Raw genomic sequence first — 13,686 nt, 5'->3', positions numbered from 1 at the left:
ATACTTGAAAACTTCCTAGATGTTATTAATATAATTTATGATTTCAATTAATTAAAAACTTTTTGGACAATGTTTCACAGTTATTATCTATTAAATGTAAAAATGTTTAATCCATAAAGGAATTTTTTAAAAATAACTAAGAAATACTTTTCATCAAATATTACTAAAATTATTATTTTTGATAAAAAAGTAACTATTTTTAACTTATCTACAAACAAAATATACTTCATTAGACTAATTTATTGCACTGCTATTTTACAATAGAATAAATAAGAATATTTACCAGCAATCATAACTCCATCAACTCCTGTCTCTTCAAAGCACTTATGAACATCTGACAGGTACTGAATATTGCCATTTGCAAAAACTGGAATTTTCACATTGGCTCTGAAAGCAAATTTATGTTTTTAGTAATATCTATATAAATATTAGAAAATTATCTGAAGAAATCAGAACTAATAAATTGGATTAACATTCTCACTTATTTTTTATTATTTCAGATGCACTGACATAAGCTTAATTTAATGCACACATTTTCCTACAGATTTCATTTCGTGATTTAAAACTCATCATTCTTCTTTACAACACTCAAAATTTAAATTCATTCTTTTTTTTAAAAATCTTTAAATTGCATTGCTATATATATATATATATACACACACAGGAGACCACTGGGTGAGCAGCTGTGCCGCCATGAAGACTTTCAGCTTTATTGTTCACTCAGCGGGATCACGTTTATTTAAAATTTTACATTACAATAAAAATTTTGATTTTAATGTATACATAATTTTGGCATATACTTGACATAAATTGAAAGAATTCATATAAATAATAACAGAAATTTTTTATGGTACATACATAGAATGTGGAATACAAATAAAGATTTAGATACAAAGTTTTGGTTATACATATAATAAATAAAATAGGATTTTGATGATTTGTTGAAATGTAATACAGTACAAAGTCCGTAATTCGGACGTCCATTATCCGGAATGATCTATAATCCAGACATCAAAGCCACACTTACGCATGTGCATTTAGCCAGTAAAGCGTTTACCCATGTGCGCTTCCAATAGTGAACAAAGCAACAGAGAGGTTATTGAAAACGAAACAAATTTTGATTGACAAGTTAGTCGGTATTCTCGACACAGCAATTACAGGACTTGAACAGTAGAACTTTGTAACTAAACAAGAAATTATGTCTGTTTATAGAATTAAAGAGAAAGTATTAGCACAAAACACGAAGCAACTTAAACAATTTACATTGAAAGAAATGTTTAATAAAGTAAGCAAATAAATATTAAGCTTTTCTTTCTGTAAATTTTGATACCCTTTAGATCATAACTGCTCTTTATTTTATAAATTATGATTTCATATTTTTAATTGTATAATTCCTGCATGCCATCTTACCAGATTTAAATTGATGATCTATAATCCGGAAAAACCTCTAATTAGGAATTGCCGAAGTCCCAACGAGTCCGGATTACGGACTTTGTACTGTAATAGTTCACAGTTGATAAATAGTTTATAATTCATAAATAGTTCACTAGTCATGAAAGTTCACAGTTCATAAGTCTATTAAAGTTTATTCATCTGTTGAAGTTAGTAGTTAGTCTGAAGTAAGTTCTGATAAATTTTATAGTTAGTCTGAAGTAAGTTTCATATTTGTTGACTGAAGTTGTGCTGTCTTGAAGTGATGCTAATTATGTCGAAATGATGCTTATGTGGAATTGTGATGCCTTAATTATATACACACAGTATATGTACTTAATATATATACACAGGGTGTTTACACATTTTTAGAACGATTTCAATACAGAATTTTTTTTAAAAAAAGCAAATGCTTCTGATGAAAAATTTCTAGCAACAGCTAATTATTTAAACTGTGAAATATTGTGTACTAAGGTCTTAATGCATCTACCTTAGTAGAAAGTTGCCAAATTTTCAGAAAGTGCCAAACTCTGGCAATCATGATCATAGCAATCCTTCAGTCAAGCAACATCACCATTTTCTTAAGCATTTTTTTTTTTTTTTTTTTTTTTTTTTTTCATTGTATCCAAGTTCCAATGGTTTTTAGAAAAAATCATGACATTTTTTGCCTTGGTTTTAAAATATGAGTTAGTGAAAATTTCCAGTAAAAGAAGAAACTGCAATACAATTTCTCCAGGAATACAGAATTTTGCTGAAAATTTTGGTACTTACATATTAATGCAACCAGGCCAAAATTCGCATAAATTGCGAAATTTGGCGACCCTACTTACGGCAACCCTACATGTTATACGTAGTTTTGTAAAAAGAGCATGTGGAGATTCACAAAATTTTCCTGCATTTTCGAGCAAATTTTTGTAATTTAGAAGAAAATAGCAGTGTACATGGATAAAGTCAAGAGTGTGCACAATGCCATTTTTGTGCAATTCTGGGATGTTTTTTTAAGTAAAAATAAGTTGATGTATACATGGTTATGGCGAATACGGTTTTCAATCAGTGCTAAAAGAAATAGCCAAAAGATTTCCACCGAAAAAATAATTCTGCAACTTATTGAAATTCGAAACTGGAAGGGTTTAATTGCTATTTTATATTTTAAAACAAAATAATATAAAAAACTGTATTAAAAATTATCTGTAATTAATAAATGTACATTTTCTTTCTATTCATACTTTTTTACTCAAACTTACAAATAGTGCCAACCTGGTTGCGATAATACATAAGTACCAAAATTTTCTAAAAGGGACAACGAGGAAATGCATTTCCTAGATAGCTACCATTGTCAAGGTTTGCATGAAGCCGAGTCTCCGCAATTCTCTGATGATTTTTTAAGCATTTATTTATTTATTTTACAAATGCCAAACATTAGTGCTTAAACCATTAGTTCATGGGCTCTCCAGTACTTTTTAACAATGTCTTCATATCAAGAAAGTGCAATACAATTATTTAAATGTTCAAAAATCATAGGCTGGTTAGAGTCACGTAAAATACAGTTTGGGGAATCCACCACTCCGATTCTGTAGAGGTGGTCTCGCAAACAATAATATCCGGTCAGATGTCTAAATAGAGCTACCATTGTCTTTCTTAGAAAACTGGGAATAAAAGTCATCTCTTCCCCCAGAATCCTCCAACTCTTATCCATAGAACGTTGAATCATATCCTGCTTAAGAATTTTCTTAAAAGTCAGGTTAACAAGCAATTTAGTCGTGTGAAAATAAAATGGTCAATTAATGTGTTGCATCATCACAGTTCCTTTCTTAGCCAATGTATCAGCTTTTTCATTTCCCATAATTCCACAGTGGGCTGAAATCCACTGGAAAGAGATTATGTGCGCCATTGCCTTAAGCACAGGTCTACAGTTTAAAATTCTTTGGGAAATATTTTGATTATTCAGAAGATCTCTAAGTTCACTTTTGAAATCTGACAATATGACTGCCCTTACAGGAGGGCCCATTGGTAAGTAGAAGCTAAAAAGCTCGTTATGAATATATGCTTTCGCACTGCGCATTTTCTCTAACATAGAGCCGTCAGTGTAAACATGCAACCACTCATTTTGAGGATAATGAACCCCAATAGTTTGCATTGCAATATATCTTAATTGTGAATCCTTCATTTCATTTTTAACAACTCTTTGGATAAGATCAAGATTTATATTCAAATTCAAAAAGTCCAAGGGACAATGGGGAGGAGGTAAAATTAGATAATCTTGGGTCAGATTCTCTCTGAGCAGCCTGGATACAGCCAATTTGAGTTTTATGATTTCTAGAAATTTCCTTATTATAGTTTCTCCAAAAGGAGTTGTAAAGCAAACACACCAGCTTCTGGTATAATAAGATCACTTTTCTCTTAATACAATCATTAACAGGTTCCAAACCACTTAAAAGCTGTATTGCAAGAATAGGAGTAGATCTCACTGCCCCAGTAATTATGCATAATGCTTGGTTCTGGAAGACTTTGAGGATCTGGACTACATTCTCTGAAGCCGTGATGAGGATTTCACTACAATGACCAATAACTGGTTGAATGTATAATTTGTAAGTAGTCATTTATGTCTCTCTGTCATAGCCCCACCTTGAACCAGACAGGTGTTTTAAGACAGAGACTCTACTCACTTACTTTTTTTTTTTTTTTTTTTTTTTTTCAAATGTTCCACATGTTTCCTCCACTTCAAGCGTGAATCAAGGAGGCAACCCAAATATTTTGTCAAATCATTATGCTGATCATCTACACCATTATATGTCAACTTCAGGGTAAAGGGCTGTCTGTTGAGAGTGAAGAACTGGCACGTGCTCTTATCCTAATTTACTCTCATATCATTTTTTAGACACCAATACTCAAGCTCTTTCAGAACACTACTAAGAGTCACATTTAAACCATCCTGCTTCTTTTTAGAAGTGCTACTAGAGATAACCAAATCGTTAGCAAAAAGCGCAGAATCCACCAACAATGCCAGAGTGTTCGGTAAATCATTAATAAAAACATTAAAAAAAATTGGGTTGATGACTGTTCCCTGTGGAAGGCCAGTTTCAGTCTGTTTAAATCTAAAAATGTCACAGCCATATCTAACAGCAGAAAAATGCTGTGATACGAAATTCTTAATTCATAAAAACATATTGCCATTTATTCACAAGTTCTGGAATTTCTGAATAGTACATAGTCTCCATACTTTATCATAAGCTGATTCAAAGTCTATAAATGTTGCCGGGACAGACAAGAGATTATCTAAAGAATCTTTAATGGCTTAACGAACATAAGATACCTGTTGGACACTGGAATGATATTGTCTGAATTCAGCTTGTTTAGGATACAAAAGACTGTTACTCTCCAGAAACCAAGTTAGTCTAGAGACTATCATCTTTTCCATAATCTTCGACAAAATACTAGTCAATAGGTTTCAATATTATCTGCAGTTTAATCCTTTTTCAAAATAGGGATAATAATGGCTTTTTTCCACATAGTGGATATATAACTGTTCCAACTATGATTAAAAATAGACAGAAGGAACATTTGAGCATTGTTTCCTAGATGTTTCATGAACTCTGGATGTATATTACTCAGACATGGATGTTTTCCTATCTTTAGGAAATTAATAGCATCTTCTAGTTCTAAAATACCAAAATATTTTAAATCTCTTGTCCAAATTCCAAAGTGCTATGGCAGTCTTTGACCAATTTTTTCATCAGCTTTTGATGTCTCTTAAGTTCAATACTCAAACGTTGATTAGAAGCATAAAAATTCATAAAAGCGTTAGAAACATACTTGTCAAATTTTAAAGCCTTTCCTTTAAAATGATTGGTACCCTTCAGAAAAGGGGTCATCACATTTCTATTTACAAATTTAAAAGCCTTAGCTCCGTCTTTACGGTAGTGAACATTATTTATAAAAATACAAAATGTCTCAAAAAAGTGTACTCGCACTTTAAACTGCCGTAAACATACTGCCTTTTTTTAACTGCATGTGTAATTGATTTATCACAGCATGGCAAGAAATCAAATTAGCTTGGAAGAGAGGAATTTTGTCCTGAAATGTTATTGGAAGACCAAAAATGCCACGAAGGGCAAAGTTGATATAGAAGGGAATTTACAAAACCACCACCAAAGTGCGGATTGGATTTACAAAACCGCCACCAATGTGGCGGACCATTGCTCGCAACATAGACAAGTTTGAAACAGATAAAACCATCCAGAACATCAACAAGAAACGTTAGGGGCAACTACGTACATCCAAGAGCACTGGAAAGAAGAGCCAGGTGCAGGAAACACTCTTTGATCACCAGAGAAATCTCTTCGACAAACTTCTCGGGAAACCCACATCTCAAAAGATAGTGCCTATCGCATCATGAAACTTCTGCACTGGAAATGTTATATTCCAACACTAATCCATGCTCTCAATGAAGACGATCCTGACCAGAGAGTTCAATTCTGTGAATCTGGTACTGGGCAAAATGTGCAGATGATGCAGGGTTTCCACACAAAATTGTGTGGAGCGATAAAGCATTCTTAAAATTAAATAGCTCCATCAATGGCCATAATTGCACATATTGGAGGTCTTGAAAATCCTCATGTAACATTTGAACACCATGTAAACTTACCAAGAGTAACAGTGTGGTGTGCGATATCCACATTGGGCATCATAGGACCAATTTTTTAAAAATGGAACGGAAATTTTTAACGGAACTGTCACTGTGAGAGTTACCTCAACTTGCTTCAGGAGTTTTTAGGTCCACAAATTTCAGAGATGTTTGGTGATGACGACGAGATTTACTTTCATGGAAAGAGTTATATTATTTTCAGTAAGATGGAGCACCTTCCCACTGCCATTGCAATGTACGAGCTCACCTTGATGCAGCTTTTCCAGACAGATAGATTGGACGAATGTGTAGCATTGAGTACCCTGTACATTCCGCAGACCTCATGCCCATGGACTTGTGTGGACTTTTTGTGGGGATATATTAAAGACAAAGTTTATCGCACCAAACCAAGAATAACTGATGCATTGAAATTGGAAATTGAAAGACAATGTCGCGATATTCCTAATGACCTATTTCATGACGTTTGCAAATCTCTTTGGTGTGCATTATCACCATTGTCTGGGTAATGATTGTCATCAATTTGAACATTCACAAACATGATTCCTCAATTATATTTGTCTTCTGCATTTGAAGCCATTCCATTTCATTCCATGTTCAGAAATGAAGTTTTTCTCATCATTCAAAGTGCAAGTATTTTTTTTTTTTTTTTTTTTTTTTTTTTAGACATCCTGTAGTAAAACTCTTGTGCTTTGCTAAATTGATTTCTTTATGGAGAACTGCAATACTCCTTCTCCAATTTCTGATATCTTCTGGGTTGTTAGTATTTTCAGCTATTTAGTACAGAACTGAACTGACTGTTCCCTTAACAGAGTAAATTGATCATCCCAAAAGGGTTTGTTCTTTACCTCTAGGTATTCAATGTTTAGCCACTGTTGAAATGGTCTTGCAAAAATATGACAAGGAGAAACCTACACTTTTTTTTTTCCCAGAGTTTGTTGGTTTACTAAAAAAAAAACCTCCCGGTAAGCCTTCCAATTGGCGTTCTTAAAATTTCACCTGTTCTTAAAACAATACTGCAGTTTAGATGTTTTCCCCATAACTCGGAATTAAATAACAATAATGAGATGGCCAGAGCCAGGATTATAAATTATTCTCTGTTCACCTCATCTGCTAAGTCACTTGAAGCCAAAGTTAAGTCAGGGTTAGTACTTCTTCCATTATACTGGAGGTAAGTAGGAGTATCAGAATTTCTGGACAGGAATTTTCTTATTCAGCATTCTAGACAGAAATTTTCTTATGGAAAGAGTTATATTTTTTATGTAAATTCATAAACAGGAGAAAATAAATTTATTTAGTTTCCTCTAAATATCCCAAAAACAAAATATATAGTACAACAATTAATTTATATATTGAAGTATATGTCATACTTTTAATACTAAATATGAAAATATATACTGGCATATGACAAATGCCAGAAATTGAATGAAACAGTGGGTTTCATAGAATGATTAAATTGACTTTTATTGCTAAGATGGAAGCCAATAGCATTAGCCTTACTGCTTTTAAAATGAAGCAAGGATTGACATTTTTTTCCATCACATAAGCCTGTGCATTATATAAACTGGCATTATATAAACAGCACACAACAATCATTAATTCCGGAATGATGCACATCCAAAAGATTAATTATAAAGTGTAAACACCCAAATTTAAAACAAAACTTTTAGAGGCTACCACAAAACATTAACTCACAAATTTACATAAACTTATAATATTGTCTTATATGTACGGTAACATTTTAAATTTTAGCCACAAATGTCTTCTTTTGAATTTGACCCTGTTGAGCTAAATATACTTTATTTACTTTATGCACGTCATTCCATGATTAATAACTTGCCTATGATGCTAATATAATATAACTAACACAGAATATTCATAACAACAGAATGTGAAATTCTGTATTCTGCGATAACTGTATGAAAACATTAAAGATATACTGGTTAATAACCAATAACAATAAAGTTGTCACAATTTTTACAGTGGACATTTGCCTACCACTTATTTTACCCTTCTATCACAAATAGCTCTAATTTTATAAAATGTGTTCAATAATTGAAATAACTGTGTTCATAAATAAAACTGTGATGTCAACTAGTTTTGAGAATTCACTACTTACTATATTTAATTAATAGCATAGTTTCCTGTGCGAATTACGAGTCCACTGCCAGTTCTCTTAGTGAAAATACACCTTCTAATAGTTCCACACCAGAATGAAATACAATAAACCCACTCAAATAACCATCTTCTTAAGATGGCCATCTTTAAAAGTGAACAGTACTTTTAAAAGCACAAATAAATATAGGTACTGAATATTACCTCTCTAATACAATCACCTCCACAGACCACTGTCATCTGATACTCATCTTAGAAAGGATTCATTGTATGTAATAAATAAAAAAACACCTCAACGAAAAGTGAATTCTACCAAGGGGAGCTCAGTTAATGGCATCATTAAAATCAAGTAGCAAATACTTGCTGAGCAGCAAGTATAATATATCTTGTGAAGGACAACAGAAGACCTTCACAAGATCTTCTGTTCTGCAGGAAAGAAACTTTTATTTTCTTATTAGGCTCAAAATACATCATCAACATGATTAAAAATGGTTCCTCTTATTTTATTTCCCTTGCAAAAACTTTTTTTTAACCAGATAAATGCCTATTGCACCTTTCAGCTGTTAAACCTAACATAGTCAAAGAAGTTACTTTATTTCTCAATAAAGTGGCATAATATTCTTTATTATTATTCATTATTAAAAGATTTAGCACAAAAATATTCTTTATTATTACCAGCTGCTAAAAGTTTTAGCATGAAACCACTAAACAAAGAATTTTGCTCATTAATATGAAAGCATGTGCATCAACATGCTTATCTAAATGGCTAGATACTTAATTAAGAAATGATGTAGATAAGAAAGACTAATTACTAGAATGTTCCTATTTTTAGTGCGGAAAAGGAAAATACCACATTAAAAGGAAAAGTTTAAAGATTATTACAAACTAAAATTAAAATACAGTAAAAACCAATGTGCTTACATAATTATATAATACACACTTTCATGTCCATATAACCATAATTCTTTTTTACTACATACAACTTAAGTTTAAATTTGAGATCAGAAATCTAAACTTAGTAAGATGAATTTTAATAATATTTTTATAATAACTGGTTGGTTGGTTCGTGATGAGTTTTGGCACATAACCCAGCAGTTATGATGCACCAAGCGTAGGGTTATACATCCAAACATGAAAATACAGAAACAATCACCAGAATTGCACAAAAGTACTTCTATGCAAAATTACAGTATAACTGTGTGACATAATTGAGTATAAGAACAAAATGAAGGTATGAAATAAAAGGACATCAATGGTTGAAATTTGAAAGCTATGTTTAAAACTATTCTCTGTGTGGAAAATACTTGTCTAAAGTTGGTGTATGTTAAAAGACCAGATGCAGTTAAAATTTAAATGCTATGATACATTTTGATTGCTTTTAAAAACCTAAAGATATTAAAGTGGGGGTTGTTCCCCAATTAAATCCATCAATGTCAGATTTGTTTTATGAAAAAACTGTAGCCTGTGAGGATTAAAAAGAGGACAGTTAATTAAAATATGTTCAATGGATAAAAGAGAAATACATGAATTGCATATAGGTTCATTTCCTCCATTCAGTAAATACTGATGAGTTATTCTTGAATGACCGATACAAAGGCGAGACAATAAGACTTCCTCCTAATGATTTCTATTCAATTCCCAACACAGCACCCGAGCTTTTACACGTCTCAATTTATTGTTCACTTGAGTCTCCCATAACTTCTGCCATTTATCTAACATTCTGCTTTTGATGACCTTCTGAATATCTCTAAAGGGAATAGACTGGTGGACACTTTCAACAGGTGACTTAGCTGCAATATCTGCTAATTCATTCCACTTGATTCCAATGTGTCCAGCAGTAAATGATGCTGTAACCCTGATCCTTCAATCTTTGATCTAGCTTAGCTACTTCAGAAAAGAAAGGGTTGTCATTATTATAGAAGGTTTTCGTTAACATCAGGGCACTTTTGCAATCAGTATAGATGATGTACTTTTTGCAGTGCTGTCTAGAAATATATATCAGAGCATTATAGATGGCAAATATTTCTGAAGAAAAACACAGAATAGGTTTCAGGCAGCCTAAAGCTTTTCGTACTATCACAGCACACAAATGCCAATCCAACTTAATTGTGGACTTTGAGCCACCCGTATATATCGGGGTATAGCTTGTTGTACCTGCATTTGTGCTCTTCAAAGATTTGCCAGAAAACAACGTTGCAAGTATTGCTCTTATCAAAATTACCGAAAATGTTGAGAGTAGTAATTTTTAGATATGTGGAAGGTGGGGTATTATATAGCCTTACAACTTTAACTTGTACATCAGTCAACTCATAATTTTCCAAAAATGACTGTATCTTCAAAGTGAAAGGAGGGATGCAAGAAGTTCATGCTTGGTACAAAAGATTATACCAGTCATCAAAGAGAAGTGATCAAACAGGATGAAGTGGTTGAGAATTTATTCTAAAGTAGTACTTCAGGGATAATTTTTCACGTCTTAGACTTAAAGATGGCTCATTGCATTCGACATAAAGACTCTGCACTGGAGATGATCTGAAAGCACTGGAGCAAATTCACAGAGCATGGTGGTGGATAGAGACAATTTTCAGCAATACTGAAGGCCATGCAGATCCATAGGTAATTGATCCATATTCGATTTTTGATCGAATAAGACATCTATAAATTTGTAGCATGAAATGTCTATCAGCACCCCAAGAGGTATTTGGTAAGACCTTCAGAATACTTAATTTCTTAAGGCAGTTGTTCTTCAAGTTTAATACATGAGACAAGAAATTCAGCTTCCTGTCAAATATTAATTCTAGGAACTTAACCTCAGGCACCACTGGGATTAAGGCACCATCTAGGAGGAGTTCTGGTTCTGGGTGTAGATTTCTCTTACAGCAAAAATGTATACATACTGTCTTCTGATTTGAGAACTTGAATCCATTTTTGTTAGCCCATTTAGTAATTTTGTTTAAACAAACCTGTAGTTGTCTCTGAATACAACACATGTCTGAGCCTTGACAACTAATCTGAAGGTCATCAACATATAATGTGCCGAGAACTGGTTCATTAAGAATGGAATTAATTTTTAAATTAAAAAGAGTGATGCTCAAAACACACCCTTGGGGCACACCTTCCCCTTGGATAAACTCCTTTGACAGCAAAGAGCCTATCTGCACTTGGAAACATCTATCCATTAAAAAGTTCTGCACAAAAAGTGGTAACCATCTGCGCAATCCAGTGTCATGTAGATCACGAAGTATTCCATATCTCCATGTTCTGTCATATGCTTTCTCCATATCAAAGAATATGGACACTAAGTGGTTTCTTTTCACAAAAGCATTTCATATAGCTTTTTCAAGAGTCACAATATTATCTGTAGTTCAGGGCTGGATTAAGGGTGTCGTAGGCCCTAGGCACTCCAGCAGCGTAGGCCCCGAAATAATAAACATTTTTTAACTGAAATTGACCGCTAATATTAAGTAATAATTTTGTTCTAGATATAAATCCGAAAATGTGATGATGCGGTAAAATAACATTATTTTATTTTGGGATTTTAATGTTTTTATTTTTCATAGAGCCATTTTCAATAGCCATAATTCCAGAATTGAGTTTATCTGCAACAATGCAACTTTTATATCTACCAAATTCCATGCAGAATTCCAGGGTTTTAGTACATGAACATGACAAGACATTAGCCGCCGGGAAAACCTCTCGGACGGGCACATGCGTTTGACACAGTTGGCCACGTTTCCATGCCCACTACCAAACGCTTGCGCGCGATCGAGAGGTTTTCCCTGCTGCTAAGGTCTTTTGTTTTAGTAGCTCAGATGTGTAATAAGTTAATATGTAAACACTACGATAGAGCGTGTATGCCTGTGCTTGTATTTAATCACGCTCAACCCCAAGTCAATCTTTAGTTTAAAAACTGGAAGTTAAATTTATTATAAGTAAGGTAAGTAAAGGAAAGTTGTTTTTATACTCTACTTATTTCAACCTAGTTTTTGATTCTGGAATATTGCTTCATTCCATTATAAATAATAGAATTTTCATTTTATCACTTCTTATTAGTATAATAGTCCACCGTAGAATGCAGCACAATGCAAGGAACTTTGAGTAGGCCTACTATGGGGTGGTTTGGCCATACTATTGTAAAAAATCTCCAGTAGTAGTCGTAGAAATAGTACAGTCCAAATCACCTTTGGAATAGCTTAATTTTAATCCATACTCATAAATCCAGGTTTCGTTTTTACAAGTTTAAAATGCATTACTTAACAAATTTAAAATAACTTTTTAGCTTTCTGATAGCATAATAAAAGCGACGGGCGCAAACTAAAATGTATATTTAAAGGTGACGAGAAGAAGGAGAAAACAAGTTTAAATTTTAGTTTGTGCGTGCCCATCGCTTTTATTATGGTATATCAGAAAGTTAAAAAATTATTTTAAACTTTTAAGCGCAATTTATAAAAGCTTTTTTTAAATATTTTTTTTTAGCGAAAAATGTCTGATGGATATAAAAGAAAACACCAAAGTGGACATGAAAAACGCAAAAAGAAAGAGAAAGTGAGTGAGTCGCTTAGTAAAATTAAAGGTTCTTTATTGAAATATGTTAACATTTCTAAGGAGACAGAAGATAATGCAGATGCGGTAGATATTTCCTCGATCGAGATTAGACCTAAAGAAGCTGAGGCTTGTTGGGACTCGCAAGAATGTTCAACCAATAAAACTGAGAATGTCACAGAAGACGAGGCTGATGGGGGTTTACGAAATTTTAACGACGCTTCCAAGCAGGTGGTGCCTGAATCACTACCAACAACATCAGCCTCAAGTATTTTCAGTTCTGATCCAGCACGGTGGACAACCATAAGCGCAGATCTTATCGATTACTTCTCTCGTAATCACCCTGTGCAGAAATTGGATATAAATTTTAAGTTATACGCCACTAAATTTGGCGAAATAATGAGATGTCCATCACAAGATTATTTTTTCAGAAAACTGAACAACAATGATATTATAAAAAGGGACTGGTTGATATTTTCCGAATCTACTGGCAAGTTTTTTTGTTATAAATGTATTTTGTTCAAATCGGACCTACCTGGAAATCCAAACCTGTGTAACCAATTCCTTACAGGCTTTAATGACTGGAAAAACGCACATTCGAGAATTTCAAGTCATGAAGTGTCAAAAGAACATTTTGCATCTATTTCTGCTTTAGTGAACTACCAACAAACTAGAAAAATTGATGAGACGTTTGATATTGTCAAGGAAAAAGAAAGCACATATTGGACAACGGTTTTAAGAAGAGTAGTGGAAGTAATTAAGTTTTTGGCCGAAAGGGGACTAGCGTTTAGAGGCGATAATGAAATACATGGTGATCCTAGTAATGGCAATTTTCTTGGGTGTATCGATCTCTTAGCCAAATTTGATCCGTTTCTAGAAGAACATGTAAGAAGATATGGTAATCCAGGCCACGGATCATATTTATCCACGGATCATTAAGTATCATATTTATCCTCCAC

General features: G+C 33.2%; 1 protein-coding gene across 1 annotated transcript in view; it reads right to left on the bottom strand.

The window, feature by feature from the left end:
- Dus1 (Dihydrouridine synthase 1) overlaps window positions 1-13,686 on the bottom strand; it is an 83,907-nt gene that overhangs the window by 29,634 nt on the left and 40,587 nt on the right. Inside the window, exon 5 of the mRNA XM_085822329.1 lies at window positions 284-387. Coding sequence (XP_085678455.1) covers window positions 284-387 — 104 coding nt within the window. The remainder of the gene's footprint in view (window positions 1-283; window positions 388-13,686) is intronic.

The sequence above is a fragment of the Stegodyphus dumicola genome, chromosome 8, assembly GCF_044657685.1.
Source record: "Stegodyphus dumicola isolate Sdum_Otavi_A_Nest chromosome 8, ASM4465768v1".
Lineage (NCBI taxonomy): Eukaryota > Metazoa > Arthropoda > Arachnida > Araneae > Eresidae > Stegodyphus > Stegodyphus dumicola.
The sequence above is the reverse complement of the archived record's forward strand: the minus strand, read 5'-3'. Positions and strand labels throughout refer to the sequence as shown.